Below are 16,640 nucleotides of genomic sequence, written 5' to 3' on the forward strand. Positions count from 1 at the left end.
ATAATCGCATTAATGAGAAATAGAACAGGTGTTCCTAATAATTCTTTAGGTGAGTATATAGATATAGGAAAGGCTTGAGAAAGGCTCTATTGTTGAGCCGAAATGTTGCCTTTTTGCCACATGGGTAAATAAAATTTCTGTTATTTTTCGGAGTGCTGTCCGATCTTCGTTTTTAATATATATATATACTTTTTTTTTTTCACTTTATTTTTCACCAATCACTGGAACAGTCTTGGATATATCTATTTCCTGTATGGACACAATGAACTAAATCAAAACTACAATAGGACAATCCATTAATTAATCTACAGTATTTTGTATATACCTTTTATATATTTTTTTATACCCTTTATATATACACTGTAGAATACAATATCTTAATAAAATCCAAAGTTTTTTTTTTAAAAATAATATATATGAATTTACATACTATTTGAGATAATCAATAAGTGATTGTAACACAATCAGTTGGTTACAGTGATACGCATTTTTTATTCTATCTTACCTATTATGTCTCATGTCGGTGCAGTTCTGGATGGTTGAGTTGCCTGTTATACAATACCATATACATTTTATTCTACTGGGTTTTCAGGGAAACCTCTTTTAACAGAGCACCAGAACCATTTGCCACAACAGGTGAGCCACCATATACCCTCAACATTGGGGTCATAGACTCCTACACCACCAGCAATGGCATCTTGTAAGATGTCGTTATGATAAATCAAAAGATATTTTATGGTGGATTTCACCTTTAAGGCCCACTTTAGATACAGAGACCACGATTCATAACAGGATGACCTTGCTCATCCTGTACATAGACCTACGACTTGTAGGGTCTCAATGATGACAGCAGCGTCATTGTGCACTGTCCTCTCGGCCAGTCTCAGTAACCGGATGACACCACGCAATGAATTACAACACATCTTCACCCAGAGAACTGAGGCAACAAGTGGACTATTGAGCGATGACTTTGAGATGTTCTATAAATAGTGGTGGTCTCCTCTGAATGTCTGGGCTATTGACAGGCAGGTTCTATAAATGCTTTGAGGTTGCCTTATACAGCAATTATCTTATGTGGATGTCACTTACTTGGCAGGACAAGTGAAGGACGAAATTCACAGTAAGACATTTTGAATATCAAATGATAAAATAAAGTTGCTTAGTTCCAAGCAGTGGATCAAGGTTTAAAGACTTTTGCTTTATGCATTTCTGTAAAACTGCTCCATACATGTAAGGGTAGGTTCACACAGAGTTTTTTGGGAGGAGGTTTTGAGGCTGATTTGCCTGCAGGTTTTTCGGCCCAAGCCAGAAGTGAATCCAGCAGGAAGGAGAATCCACTTCTGGCTTTGGCTGAAGTACCTGAAGGAAAATCTGCCTCAAAAGCTCCTCCTAAAAACTCCATATAAACCTACCGTAACATTTGGTGAAGAAACACATTCAGACCTCTTTTAGATTCTAATGAATTGACCATGACAAATTTAATCTCACTGCTCTTACAGTAAAGAACCCTTTTTGATGTTGGTGTAGAGATCTTATTTCCTCTAGACAGGAAGATGCCACCTTGTTATTGATCATGACAAGGGTCTGAGCGTCTGTTACCTCTACACCCCCAATACCCTCACCCCTCGTTGTGTCTCTTCTTATTACCAATTATTTCATAATTTATAGTTATATTGTACTTGAAGTCATATGAGAAGAAGCCTTCAAAAACATAAATTTTCTTTACTCTGTCTTCTGACCCTGACAACTCTAAAGGTCACTGGAAATAAATGATGTAGTGGATTGCGTATGGATGTCCTGGTTATGGAGAGCCATGGGTACATTCATCGTGATGGTTGACCCAAAGTATCTGTTTCTTACCTTGTAAGTAGTAGGCTTGACATCCTTCCTTCCTAAGCTTATGGAGTAGGGTCACCAAAACTGGTTCCTGTTCCTCCGACAGGACGCCCATTCTCCCTGGGAGGCTGGCAGTGCACTCATCATACAAAATGGCCACTTCCCTTACAACAGGAGGAGACCCGGGAAGGAGGGAATGGGCAGAAAGGTTGCCTTTGCGTAGTCGTCGTAACATCAGCCCAGGCAGAGCTACATGCAAGGCTTTCTCCACGTGTGAGGAGTCGTAAAGTTCCCTGCTACGACAGTCCAGGATACGAACATTTTGAGCAGGAGAGTCCAGCTCATCCCGCAGCCATGTTGTGGATTTACACAGGTGCTCCATCTGTTTCACTCACATGAGAAGGACCAGAGGAATGAAATGGAGAGGATGGTCCACTTAATTAAACTGGAGTAAAACAGTTTTGAGGATTCTTGCACAAAATATGGTAGTTGCCAATAATCCCGTCGTCTTTCTTAAGTATTTCAGGGCATTTCCTAGACAACAAGAAGACAATTTAAGTGAATATCATAAAGAAAACAGGTCGTTATTGCTGATTAAATAGGTTGTCTTCTTTAGAAAAGCCATTTCAAGTATTGTATGATGTAATTCTGGGTTTATAGAGTGGGCCCCATGTTTACCCTCCTTATCTACCACAGAAGAGAGAGGCTACAAAGAATATCTCTTATTCCATCATTACACACAGGGGCGCACCATCCATGAGGTGAGTTCAATTACATGGATGTCGCTCAGCAGAGGCAGCAGACCGAAGTACTACACATAAGGGATGTTAATTTACACAAACAGCCCATTGATTTCCATGAGAAACATGTAATGCTTCATTTTCCGTGTGGTGGTGATGAAGATGATGAAACAATTGCTACCAGGTTCCCCCACAGATTACAGCTGACTTCTGGGGTTTAGGTAGGGGATACTCTGGGATACGCTGATTGTCAGGGACCTTGTCTAACAATACGGGATTGGCCAAAGTGGACAACTCCTTCAAGGCTAAAAAGGGTCATACACTGTAGATAGCTGTTGGCTGAATGATCGTTTGTCAGACAGCTATTCTTCATGATCCCCCAAATAAACATGCACACTTGGCCGATTTTGCATGTTTTCTGAATAGGGAGAAAGGAGTAAGCCACTGACAGACATCTCTGGCAGCAGTTTATCTCCCCTGGGAACACGTCCAACCCTTTTTTTTTCCTGAATCCGCCATTGGGTAAGAGTCGGGGCTTCACAATAAACAATAGATGACCAGCCGGCCAAAATCTGTAGGTTCAGCCAATTGGAATCTAACTTGTATGGCTTCTCTAAGTCTTAATAGGCTAGCATGGTTTTGAGAGCATGCCATATGTAAACCCCCAACCCTTCTTTTTCCTGGATCCGCTATTGGGTAAGAGTCGGGGCTCCACAATAAACAATAGATGACCAGCTGGCCAAAAAATGTGGGTTCAGCCAACAGGCATCTAATTTGTAGTGCTAGGCTACAATGGTTTTGAGACCATACCATATGTCAACCCCCCATTGTTTTAGGGTATCCCTTCATCACCCGGATGAAGATACAGAATGCTCTAACTTTCCACATATGTACATGGATGTAACGAAAACATTCTTGACTTGAGCCTAAGATTAGATGAATGAAAAAGGCATTCCTTACAAGGTACAATATCTTATATCCATATTGAGGCACCATGTGGTGTCACAGGAGTGTCTATGGCTCTGTATGGAGAGTCATAGAGACCTCAACATACAGGCACTGTCATGTACATGTGGACTAACTATTATATTGGAAACTTTTTGAAAAACCTCATTTTGATCAAGAAAAATCAGGTCTACTGATTTTGTCATTATGACCTCTTGAATTAATACTAGGATGAAGAATACTGATTATAAGATCACATTTCATCCAAAGACAAATTTAGTCCTTTGCCCTTTGTAGATTTTTACATGCCAAGACATGTTGTCTTCTGCTTGGCCTCCTGAGCTGATGGGCCAGTTCAATCCTGAATTTATCCCATCTTTGATCCTCACAACTGTAGTGTTAGTTGGAGAATTTATTGAATCCCTTCCAATCTGTCTACTTGATAGATGACTGAATGCAAAGAGCATTGTCGGCACTCGGCATCCACCGTCCTCGAAGCATCCTCCAATCCCTATGTTGTCCCATATTCTCTCATATGACCTACTAGATATCTTCTTGTCAATTTCTGGAAATCAGATTCCTGCCACAATACAATACCTTATTGTGAAAGCCGCTGCGTAATTGAAGCTGTGTTAACTAGGAGGGATAAGGGCTCTAAAAAGACGTCTAAATAATGGTCTACAAGTGGTCAAATTCCCCAGAGCAGGGGTGTAGCTATAGGGGGTGCAGAGGTAGCAGTCGCTACCGGGTTCAGGAGCCTGAGGGGGCCCTTGTGCTGCATATAAAGACACCAGTATTATAGAAAGTGCATGTTCAAGTTAGATCTTTGACTGGAGGAAAGGGGTTAGGTCAAGTATTTGGCATGGGGCAGAGTTGCAGTTTCAATCTCTGCCTCAGGCAGCACGAAGGCAATGTGCTTCCCTGCCCCTGGCCACAAAGCAGGGAAAGGGGGCCCAATCTGAACTCTTGCACGAGGGCCCATGAGCCTTTAGCTACACCCCTGCCCCAGAGGAACCATTCGGAGGTCAGGCCTGGACAATGCAGAACCTTCTGGGGAAGTCATTGGAATTCAAATGGCATTGACCATAAAAGAGTGCATAGGCTATTTTGGGGGATTATTCTGCAGACACAATTCAATTCAGTGGAGAAAAAATACTTTGAATGCATATTCAAATGAGCAGTTAAGTGCACCATGGGTGGGCCCAAGCCACTCTGTGCACTCTTGCTCCTCTTGCTTCCTCCACTAGCCCCTCCTTTTCCTTCTTGATTGATAGGACTGGTGACTATGCAGTAACCTGGTCCTATCAACCGTAAAGAAGAAGGAGGAGCTGTCAGAGGAAGCAAGAGGAGCAAGAGTGCACAGAGTGGCCTGGGCCCACCCATGGTGCACTTGTCCGCTAATTTACTTACTTATTAAATGTACTTTTTCCCCAGAATGAAGCAACGGATCATTACCTTCAGCTGAGCTAGTTCTACAAGGCATTGTGCCTGGTCTATCAGTGCATGTCCTCGTGACACCCTGATTTCTTGAAGGGTACTGTCCCTTTATAATGACACTTTGCTGGGTTTTACATCTTTTTCTTCATACGCAATACTTTATGTTAATGGCACTGACAGCCTAGTGAAAGCTTCTCTCTGATGAGCTGATCCAGAAATATTGGAGTGCGGCCTCACGAAAGCCGCAGTACTTGTCCGTAGCGTTAATGAATAGCATAACATGGGGATCAAGCCTGAACTGTATAATTAACATCTCTATGGCACAATGTATGTCCCTGATACGCTATGACACATCTCCTGTATGGAGCGCTTCACATATAATTAGGTGTACCATGGACCTCAATGTACGGAAGCAGAAGTAGATAATGGGACTTGTGCTCCTACCACAAGCAAAATTACATTTATAATGGAGATTACATAGAACAGAGCCAGAAAATTAGGCAGTCGGGTAACAAAAAGTCACAAAAGTCATTCATTGTTCATCACATGGTTGGGATACAGCAGGACTCCACCAGTGTCGAGAAGAAGTGAACCCTAGTTTCATTTTCAACAATTTCAGTAACTCTTGAGCTACCACTTCTCCAGTAAAAACAGGGATGGGGGGGGGGGACATACTCATTCTCAAAAACATTGGGGATACCAAAATGCCAGACCCCACTTACATGACTCTTACTGAAATGAGTTGTGGCAAGATTGAAACGTATCCCGCACGATGGGGGGGGTGTCTGATCGGTGAGGGTCCAACGAGAATGTGGGTTCTGCCTTACCCAACTATGACTAGATCAGCGGTCGAGCATGCTCACTGCGGCTCCATTGACTCTCTATGGAACTGCCAGTGATAGGCAAGTGCTGTACTCTTATCTCCAACAGTCTCATAGAAATGAACGGAGCGATTATGTGCATGCTCAACCACTGCTCCATTCATATGAGGAGCACAGGATCCCACATTCTCATGATCATTGTGGGTCCCAGTGGGTGGGTGGGCCCCCACTGATCACTTTTTCCCTATCCTCTGGTTAGGGTATTAGTTTAAATCTTGGCACAACCCCTTTAAAAGGTGTACCCCACAAAACTCATTTATCAACTCTCCACCGGACAGATAATTGCTAGAGGACCCACCAACCACTATTCCAGTTGACCCTGTTCTTGTGGTCAATTAGAGTCCCAGAATTGGGGCCCATGGTGCTCACACATGTATAATGTATCCAGTGGCACTTTAAAGGGGTTGCCTGGCCTAGGAGCCCCCGATGGTGATAATGTGTGGCCAATAAAAAAAAACAAAAAAAAAAACCACAACTTCCCTGTCCCCGTTCCGGCACCACTGCCCTTGTCCCTGCCGGATCAGAAAGTGGCTTGATCTCATGACCTCTTGCATTCTACATGACACATCTATTCTACATTGCATTGATCCTCTGTTATACATTCTGTAAATATGTAAACAAATGGGGTATATTCCTACGCAGTGCATGCTTACCAACTCAGACAGTCCAAATTTTGCCAAATTAGTGACAGTCCCTCCAAATTTTGACTGTTGGCAACTGCATATTGTGTAGAGACAAACCCGAGAGGAAGGGTCACCACCAGTTGTAAATGTATTCATAGATTTCCAAAAGAAACAACAGAAGGACGGAACAATGTAGTATTCTAGGAAAAATGCTTCAAATGATGATTCTGATTATGAATTTTAACTAATAGATTGACTTCACCACTGGTCTTTCAAAAATTTCAGTTGAGTCTGGTGGATCTTGAAGAAGTTCAGTTGGGTTTAGGCTGGATTTAGCCTTATTCCCTAATATTAGATAGATGAAAACCATAATACCCTCTTACTCCATGTGGTGTCGTGCCTGTGTGGTTGACCTACACCATATTCTGCTTGGCTGCAACTAATTATGGATGTGCTTCTACGTATAGTCATGGTTGTGGCATCAGATGGACAACTCGCAGCTCCTAACCTCTGAGGACGCCGCATATTCGGCGAAAAATGTTGGGGTAGCTAGTTGATCTATTTTAATGTCAGAAGGCACTTAGATGTTAGGATCTGCGGGACGCACTCCAGGCGTCTCGGACATACCGATCCAGGCAGGACTCTATGAATACAGGTAGAAAATAGGACAAGAGACATACAAGTGGAGAAAAACGATCAAGCTGATAGAAAGAGGCAGTTGACATGTGTAAAAGGGACTGAAAGAAATTAGAAGTCCATAAGTTACAAAAGAAGGACACAATTAATTTGTCTATGGAAACAATGTATGATAATATTTTACTATAAAGATACAAATAGCTACTAACTGCAATAGTGAAATGGTATCAATACTAATACCTTCACTAGAGCAGTGATGAGCGGCAGGGGCAATATTCGGATTCGCGAAATTTTTATTAATTAAACTAATTAATAGGAGGGGGGGAACCTCCATCAATTAGCCACAAAGAATATCCCATGTTCTGGAGGACCAAATAGCCCTTTGATTCCAATGAACACAATGCAATACTTCATATCTCCTGTGGTGGCACTGCAGGCAAACTGCACCCATTCTGTCAGGTTCTCCTCACAGATTACAGTGGCTTACTGGTGGTCCCACAACCTATGATCAACATATTTTTTAGAGGAACCTGTCCAAAAAAGCAAATGTCCAAAGTGGACAACTATTTGAACACTGCCCTGAGGCACCAGGACGAGGAAGAATATGTGTATTACTAGAGAAAAAAACTGGACACATTTTTTATCATCAGTCACCAGATTTAACAGGTGTCTCATACATCACATCCGAATACAAAGGGTCCTGTTGATAAGGCAGCAAAGCCTCGTAAAACATTCTGAAGCCTTCAAGACAGTATAGACTGGTGCAGTATAAAACACTACTGATAAAATAGAATAAAACACAATGTAATAGTAATCCCATAAATAATCTGCACAGGTCAGTTCTACGTCCAGTTCCTTTTCTTGCTTTTGGGTATCGGCTACATACAGAGCTTATAATGTTAGGACACCTATGTTATAACCTTAGGTCATGTGAGCCGTCTTGGCTCTTCTGATTGGCTACAAGGGTTCCTCATGGGCGTATCACATACAGAAACTTTCCACTCCCACCCCAGCTTAGAGGGCCAAGCTGTTTAGAAGATGCAGAAACCATCTCAATGCTGCTGTAACATTAAAGGGGGTCTCATGAAGACAATTTCGTGAGACCCCTTTGTCTATCGCTGTCATTTTTTTCCCCCTACTATTTGGCCAGTTTTATGTTCTGGGTGAAAATCCATTTTAAATGAAAGCCACTTGGATCTACGGCTTCTAGAAAACTCACACATGTGACCTCAAATAGGCCTCTTTCACACGAGCGTGTCCGGATTAGATCCGGATGCGTCCCGGGTGCATTGCGACAAACCCGCGCGAGTAGGTACGCAATGTGCAATGTGTTTTGCACACACGTGATAAAAAACCGACTGTGGTACCCAGACCCGAACTTCTTCACAGAAGTTCAGGTTTGGGTTCAAGGTTGTGTAGATTGTATTATTTCCCCTTATAACATGGTTATAAGGGAAAATAATAGCATTCTGAATACAGAATGCATAGTACAATGGGGCTGAAGGGGTTAAAAAAAATAATAACTCACCTTAATCCACTTCTGTCTTCTTTTGTGAGGAATAGGACCTTTGATGACGTCACTGCGCTCATCACATGGTCCGTCACATGATCTTTTACCATGGTGATGGATCATGTGACGGACCATGTGATGAACGTAGTGACGTCATCAAAGGTCCTATTCCTCACAAAAGAAGACAGAAGAGATGCCGGCTGCGCGAACAAGTGGATTAAGGTGAGTTAATTTTTTATTTATTTATAGCCCTATTGTACTATGCATTCTGTATTCAGAATGCTATTATTTTCGCTTATAACCATGTTATAAGGGAAAATAATAATGATCGGGTCCCCATCCCGATCGTCACCTAGCAACCGTGCGTGAAAATCGCACCGAATCCGCACTTGCTTGCGGATGCTTGCGATTTTCACGCAACCCTATTCCTTTCTATGGGGCCTGCGTTACGTGAAAAACGCACAATATAGAACATGCGTGAAAATCACCGCTCATGTGCACAGCCCCATAGAAATGAATGGGTCCGGATCCAGTGCGGGTGCAATGCGTTCACCTCAGGCATTGCACCCTCGCCGGAAATCTCGCCCGTGTGAAAGGGGCCTTAGAATCCAGTTGCCATTTTTTCTCAGCTATGAGCATGGTGGCTTACCTATCATGCAGGCAGACCACGAGACTGCTACAGGGCCAAGCGCCGAACTTCTGCTCCTGTTCCTCATGTGAATTCACTGCATTTTCCGGTAGCCAGCACTAGGGGGAGCTCAGTGCAAAGATCAATGGTAACTGTTGGAATTCCCATGCACTGAGCTCCCTCTAGTGGTGGTGGCAGGCAGCCAGTTTTTTTTATTTATTGCATGAAGGGAAGCAGATTTGAATAAAGTGTAAATACAGTAAAATATAGAAGTTAGATAAAGTGGGTGATTTTTTTAAAAAAAAAATATTAAAAAAATCCATTAAAAATGTATTCTATTTAATAAAAATATATATATCATAAATTCATTAGAAATCTGGGGAGTCATACCTTCATTCTGCATTGCGTGGGAGTGTCTGATGACACATCACTAGTTGGTGCTTGGGTATAGCTAGAGGAGGGGGCTGGTGGGGCGTACACCGGGGGGTGCTGGGTGCCAGGGGGCGCCAACAAGCCACACAGCCTAGATCCAGAGTGATCCAAATCTATGTTCTGGGTTGATCACTGATACTAGATCACATTTTACACAATTTTTGCATAGAGTGGATCCAGCATCCTTCTGCGCAGTGAACGGGTCTCTCACTGTGATTGCCAGGGAGGACAGAGGGAGGGTGCAGAGGAGCCACTGGGCGACAGATACAGAAGTCCCATAAGGATAAACAGATACCTTGGATGACTTCCCCTCCCCAAACACATGCATGCTCAGCCAAGTATGCATGCATTCTCAATAGGAAAAAGGGAATAAAATGCTACCAGGATTGGGTATGTTGAAATCCAACAGCCTGATCCTTCCTTACCTTGACATTTGCCTTGGGGGTAAGTCAGGATGCCCCCATTTACATTAGATGGTTGGCTGATCATCCGAAGTCAAATGGTTTGGCTGACATAAATATAATATATGTGGCCACCTTATAAAGCACTTGTCAGCAGGATCAACTCTATTAAACCAGACATACTACACGGTAGAGTTGATCCTGCTGATTAAAATTATACATGTCTTGTGATAATCGGGGGTGCCGCTCCAGAGAAAAAATACTTTTATTCCTTATGCAAATTAGGGCTTCAGTGCACTGTGGGGCGTGGTCTAGCCCTTCTGTGCACCTCATCTTTATTGTGCAAACCACACCCCTCAGTACACTGAAGCCCTAATTTGCATAACAAAAAAAAGTTTGTTTTTTCTCTGGACCGCCACAACCAATTTTCACAAGACAGCATTTTAATAGGCAGTATCAACCCTACCAGGTGTCGTGACTGGTCTATAGGGTTGATACTGCTAATATGTGCTGGTAATATGGCTGAAAATCGGCATATAAGGATTTGTGAATTTTATTGTCTGCTGCACTTCAGTCTCATTTGGTGTAGCTATAGCAATAAGTGACATCCTTTTAAAGGGGTTGTCCAGGATGGGAAAAAAACCTTATTTTTTTTTCTTCCAAAAATAGCACCATGCCTGTCCACGGTTGTGTCTAGTATTGCAGCACAGGTCCGCTTGAATTGAACTGAGCTGCAATACCACACACAGCCTGTGGTCAGGTGTGGTGCTGTTTTTGGAAGATAACAGCCATTATTTTTCTAAAATTGGCCAACCCCTCTAAACAGTGCTATCTGAAATGAGAACTGAAGGTCCATTCCTGGCCAAAGGCAGGTATTGCATTCACTTGGATTGAGCGGAACCGCAGTACCACACACAAACCAAGAGGGGCGCTGTAAGTGGCAAACTTACCTCTATACCTCAGCACATCTTATAGGTTAACATTTACCTTTTTTTTTATGTGTGTGTGTTCCTCTTATTTACAGGTTCTTCAGAGCAAGAATTATTCTCACAATGCAAAATCGAATTTTGGTCGGAGCCTCCAGGCGTTCATGATGGGACTTCAGGATCCAAGAAGTCGTGGTAGATTATTAACCAAGTCAATGTCCCAACTGGAAGCCCATCTGTGGGACTCTTCCCAGTCAGTACCCCCTTTCCTCATTCATAACAGATCAATCTTTCTCCTTCTGTTCTAGATTTTTGTGCGTGGTCAGTAGCTCCAGGCATTTCCCTCATGAAATAAATTCTAGTTATGGTCCTCCCAAACTGAACGACTGTCTACAGGTGTCTTCTGCCCTCTATCCAGGCTGCAGTTCAGACACCACAGCAGCCTTCCTCTTTATCATGCGTCTTTGGCGAGAAGGCATCCAGGTGTCCTCCAGTGTGGAACGTCAGATAATTCGGCTTCTTGTCCCTCTTGAGTCCAGGTGTCAACTGTATCACACGTTGAAGTTTTTGACCTACAAAGACGGAAAAAAAACAGCAAGTAAGACCAAGGGGAATCATTGAAAACCAAGCAGAATGGATCTCACTGCCCATTTTCCTGAAAATCCACCCCTCAATTTCCTGCCCACCGAGACCTAGGCATGTCCACATGACCTCAGCTTTAGCAGAGGATGTGACACAATCGTTCCATGTGCTGAGTGAGCTCCTTCATCATTCATCAGTGCTGCTGACCATAGAGAAGAGGGCTGCAGTGTGAAAATCATAATTAGGCTCCTCTCCTATACATAGGACGACATTCCTGATGTCACTGTCGTTACGGAGAAGGACAATAGGTTAACCCAAACATTGCATGGCCTATGTGAGATGTTCTCCTTCTCGTTACTACTGGACATTTAGTCACTTAAAGGTGTAACTTAAAGTGTCTAAGGCCCAGTTCCAAACCTGTACCAGGTCCTGCCAACCATCAAGTGCCATTCATAATACTGGTGTCCTTCCATGTGGTGTTTGGGCCATTAGGCCCCATCAGGCACCCTCCACAGTTATGCCTCTGGACCTACATGGTCCTTACCATGGAGTACTAGGATTTAGTTGACCCGTTAAGACTTATATAAAGATCTGAAAGACCCACCAGATTGAATTATAATCCTGTAGATCCCATAAACACATGCACCCTTAAATAGTACTGGTGTTCTTCCATGCTGTATTGGAGCCATTGGGCCCTATCAGGTTTTCTCCACAGTTACATCCCTGTAACCACATAGTCGACTCCTAACCATGTAATACTAGGATTTAATTGACTCATTAAGTCTTAGTGTATATAAAGGCCTGAAAGATCCACCAGACTGACCTATAATCCTGCAGGTCCCATAAACACTAGCATCCTCAACTGGTACTGGTGTTCTCCCATGTGGTATTGGAGCCGTTGGGCCCTATCAGGCAATTTCCACCATTACGCCCCTATAACTACATGGTCCTATCCAGAGAGTAATTGGATTTAGTTGACCCATGAAGAAAGATCTCACCTACAATCCTGCAAATCCCATAAATACTTGCACCTTCAACCAGCAAACAGAAGGTTCTGGAGACATCTGCCGCACGCCTAGCATTGACTATCACGCTGAGCTATTTATAACGATGTTGTATTGTTAGCATCCCTTACAAGTCGATTCTGGTTTTTCACTTTTTCCCCAGCATGTGAAGTGCGAATCCTTTCCTTGTTTTATCCTGTTTATGTTTTTCTCAATCTTATTGAAAGGGGTTGTCCAGGATTACAAAATCATGACCGCCTTCTTCATGAAACAGTGCCACACCTGTCCAATGGTTGTGTTGGGAATTGCTGCTTAGCGTTATTGCAATAAATGGGGATGAACCATGGGGGTCAACGAAACGTCATTTCAGGAAGAGAGCAGCCATGTTTTTCCGATCCTGGTCATTTACTTTAGATTTCAACATCTTGGAAGTAAACATCTTAAAGAGGATGTCCAGGATTTCAACATTGATCCACAGGACGGTGATGTGTTTGATCTCCACGGTCAACTGTAAGTGCTGCCAAACTGCTTTCTGAGGATGGAGCAGCGGTGCACATGCGTGACCACCGTTCCGTCCACTTCTATGGGACTGCGCTTGCAGCAGTCCAATGGAAGTGAATGGAGTGGTAGTCACACATGTGCACCACCGCTCCATTGTCATGGGGGCAGTTCAACAGCACTTGCAGAAATCCATTCTTGTAATTGCCGGTGTCACAATAGTCAGACCCTCAGTGATCAAGCACTTATTCCCCATCCTGTGGACAGTGGATGTGTTATTAGTAGCACAACCCCTTTAACGTTTGTTTTTTTCAACTCCTTTTGGCCCTTTAAAAAATGTATTTCCCCAGAAAAAAAAGCCCTTTAAGAGAGTATATACGCCACACATAGCTAGGACATGCCAGAGTGGGTCCATTTGCTGGCTAGAGTCAGAGGGAGCATGTGGCCCCCTCCGAAATGTGGCATCACTGCTGTCCACTTCAATATGGCAGTTCTCTGCACAGCATCTGGATGAGGGGCCGCACCGTGCGAAAAAAATGTTGCTTTGATGATCGTTGCGGGTCTCTGCAGCTGGACCCCTATGGATGAGAGGTGAACAGCATATTCTACTGCCATATAACACTGCTGGAATACCACTTTATGCTCTATTTCCATAAAACCAGGAGACCTCTTTAAGTCCCAACGCATTTTTGAAAAAATCCACAGGTGATCCTGGTAAAACTGCTACAAAATGAAGAACGTTATTCTATTACATCTAAAGAACCAAGCTCTAGTAGTATAGCTATTCTCTGGGTAGGAAAGTGGCATTATGATTTCTAGGCTTTTAGGGGGTGCCAGGCTCTTTAAATGCACAACCTCGTAGCTGTGGAGTAGGCGAGATGCTCGACATAAAAGAATATTGATTTCCGCACGCGTTCATGGAGCGTGTCGTGTAAGCAGGCTCTATTATATACCGTATTTATCGGCGTATAACACGCACGGGCGTATAACACGCACCTTCATTTTAGAGGGAAATTTCAGGAAAAATAAATAAATTTCAAATAAAGCCTCTGATCTGCCCCCTCTGGTAACGCAAACCCCCCCCCCTCCCTCCCCAGTATTAATCATTGGTGGCAGTGGCCACAGGGTCCCCCTCCTCCCCCCCATCATTGGTGGCAGTGTCAGTTCCTATCGGAGCCCCAGCAGTGTAATGCTGGGGCTCCGATCGCTTACCATGGCAGCCAGGAGTCACGCTACTGAAGCCCTGGCTGCCATGGTATGTTAGTGAGCAGAGAGCAGCGCATTATACTCACGTGCGATGTGGCCGCCGGTCGCTCCTTCTCATAGGTCTGTGCGGCGCATTGCTAATGCTGTAAGCATTAGCAATCCGCCGCACAGACAGAAGAAGGAGCGACCGGCGGCCACAGCGCACGTGAGTATAATGCGCTGCTCTCTGCTCACTAACATACCATGGCAGCCAGGGCTTCAGTAGCGTGACTCCTGGCTGCCATGGTAAGCGATCGGAGCCCCAGCATTACACTGCTGGGACTCCGATCGGAACTGTGGGATATGGCCGGCACATTCATTGGTGCGCAGTGGCCACAGTCCCTCCCCTCCTCCTCCTACTCTGTCCTCGTTGGTCTTCAGCGGCAGCCGCTCACAGTGGGGAGGGAGGGACTCCCTCCTCCTCCTTCCGCTGTGCCGGCCGGCTCAGTCCTGCCTCTCTGGCCTCCGGAGGACACCTTTCAGCCCTAATCGGCGTATAACACGCATACATCATTTGCCCCCTATTTTCAGGGGGAAAAAGTGCGTGTTATACGCCGATAAATACGGTAAGTCATGAATAGGGACATAAGGACTTTCCAGGAAATGTAAAGGACTGGAAGCAACTAGTAATTATCTTATTTATATCTGTATTATGAAGCATTTCTATCTCTCCGAGTCCTACATGATGCACATATAGCATGTCATAGCTAAACGGTTTCATGGCTGGAAGCTACTGAACCCCTGTGCGAGATACGTAAAAGCCACCGTCACTATACTGTGCCGTAAATAATCCTGCACATAGATTTCTGGGCCCGTCAGACAACAATAACTGAACCCCTGACGTACATGTTTCACACTGTAAACTGTAAAAGATGACTGACTACGTAGGGTTCGTTTGTAGTCTGTAGCCATGGAGACACATAGGATTTTGTATTCACAAAACCATAGGATCTGGAAAGGAAATGAAAAAATTCTCTATCATTATGTTACACTGATATTACCTTACTAGTATCTAGTCATTTTTTTCAAACGGAACCCTGATTTATCGTTATTCGTCATTTAAGCAATTTGTTAATTAAAAGGGTAGACCAAGTGATGGCCTATCCTCAGGATTAAGTCAATTGTCGACCCCAGGGTGTTGCTTATTCCACAAATTCAACCTAGTTTTTGCTTTGTGACAGCAGACGGTCCATAAGCATAAGTTCCACCAAAGATTGACTCTTGATAGACAGCGTCATCAGAGCACCCCAATAAACAATTCCACAAGGTGCTCCCACATGAGCCATGCCAGCTTAGTGCTTATCTTCACATAATTAAAGTGCCACAAAGGTGGGCTCTCCACATATAGATTGTTATGGGCAATGGATGTGGACCACTGCACCAACCAATGGGTTTGACTTTGGGCTAGACCTAAAGGCGTGATCCTGGCAGTACCTTGGTATTCATCCTTTAATCCCTATACAGAGATTTGTACTTTGCTACCAGGCCACTACCTCTTGGAGTAGTCCCAGCGTGGTTGACAGCTGACCCATAAGGGTCAGAGACATTGGTGCAGGACAACAAGGGATCAGGCAATACTTGTAGTTAGGAAACAGGCCGAGGTCAGCTCAAGCAGAGCTCATGCAAATCTGTGAAATTAGTCAGAGGTTAGGGCAAGCAGCAAAGGATCATTACAGTTAACAGGCTATGGTCAGGACAGACAGCAGAGGGTCAAAGTCAATAAACAGGCAGAGGTCGGTACACAGGCAGACTAAGAGAATGGCACACCTTTACTGGTAACTAACAAGCTAGAAAACCTAAAACTCAGGCACATAGGAAAAGGTGCCCTAAATACCCTAAAGTGACCAGCCATTGGCTGGAGGAAACTAGGGTGAATGTGTACTGGCCCTTTAAGAGTTGGAAAGCGACCACATGCCCTAGAGACAGGCTGGGAGGCCTTCACAGAGAAAAGCAGGCTTAGGCCTGTAGAAGACACGTGGGATGCTGGCTGCTAGGCTCGCTGCTGGTGAGCAGTCTTTGCAGGGGTCCAGGAGATCTTCCATATTTGAAGACTTTCCAGATATGATGTGAGTTATATTAGATAGATACTGCTGCATGAGTTAAATTGCCCATACATACTATAAGATCAGTTGTAGAAGAAGGTTTATTAGATACCTTTAGGCATCTACTTTAGAGGGTAATATGTTGATTGAAGATAAGCATCAAGAAGCCACTTTTCCATCCTCCTGCATAAGGACTAACATGACTAATTTGCCTACTGGAGTCATAGGCACGTTCAGCTCCACCCTGATTACATATGGGTACAATCTAAAATTT

General features: G+C 43.9%; 1 protein-coding gene across 2 annotated transcripts in view; it reads right to left on the bottom strand.

Moving 5' to 3' along the window:
* LOC122946077 (dual specificity protein phosphatase 6-like) overlaps positions 1-16,640 on the bottom strand; it is a 50,056-nt gene that overhangs the window by 19,274 nt on the left and 14,142 nt on the right. For both annotated transcript variants that reach the window (XM_044305395.1, XM_044305396.1), the window contains exons 2-3: positions 11,057-11,567; positions 1,861-2,370 (exon numbers count right to left, since the gene is read on the bottom strand). In XM_044305395.1, coding sequence (XP_044161330.1) covers positions 1,861-2,218 — 358 coding nt within the window. In that variant the 5' untranslated portion in view covers positions 2,219-2,370; positions 11,057-11,567. The remainder of the gene's footprint in view (positions 1-1,860; positions 2,371-11,056; positions 11,568-16,640) is intronic.

The sequence above is a fragment of the Bufo gargarizans genome, chromosome 9 (genome assembly GCF_014858855.1).
Source record: "Bufo gargarizans isolate SCDJY-AF-19 chromosome 9, ASM1485885v1, whole genome shotgun sequence".
Taxonomy (NCBI): domain Eukaryota; kingdom Metazoa; phylum Chordata; class Amphibia; order Anura; family Bufonidae; genus Bufo; species Bufo gargarizans.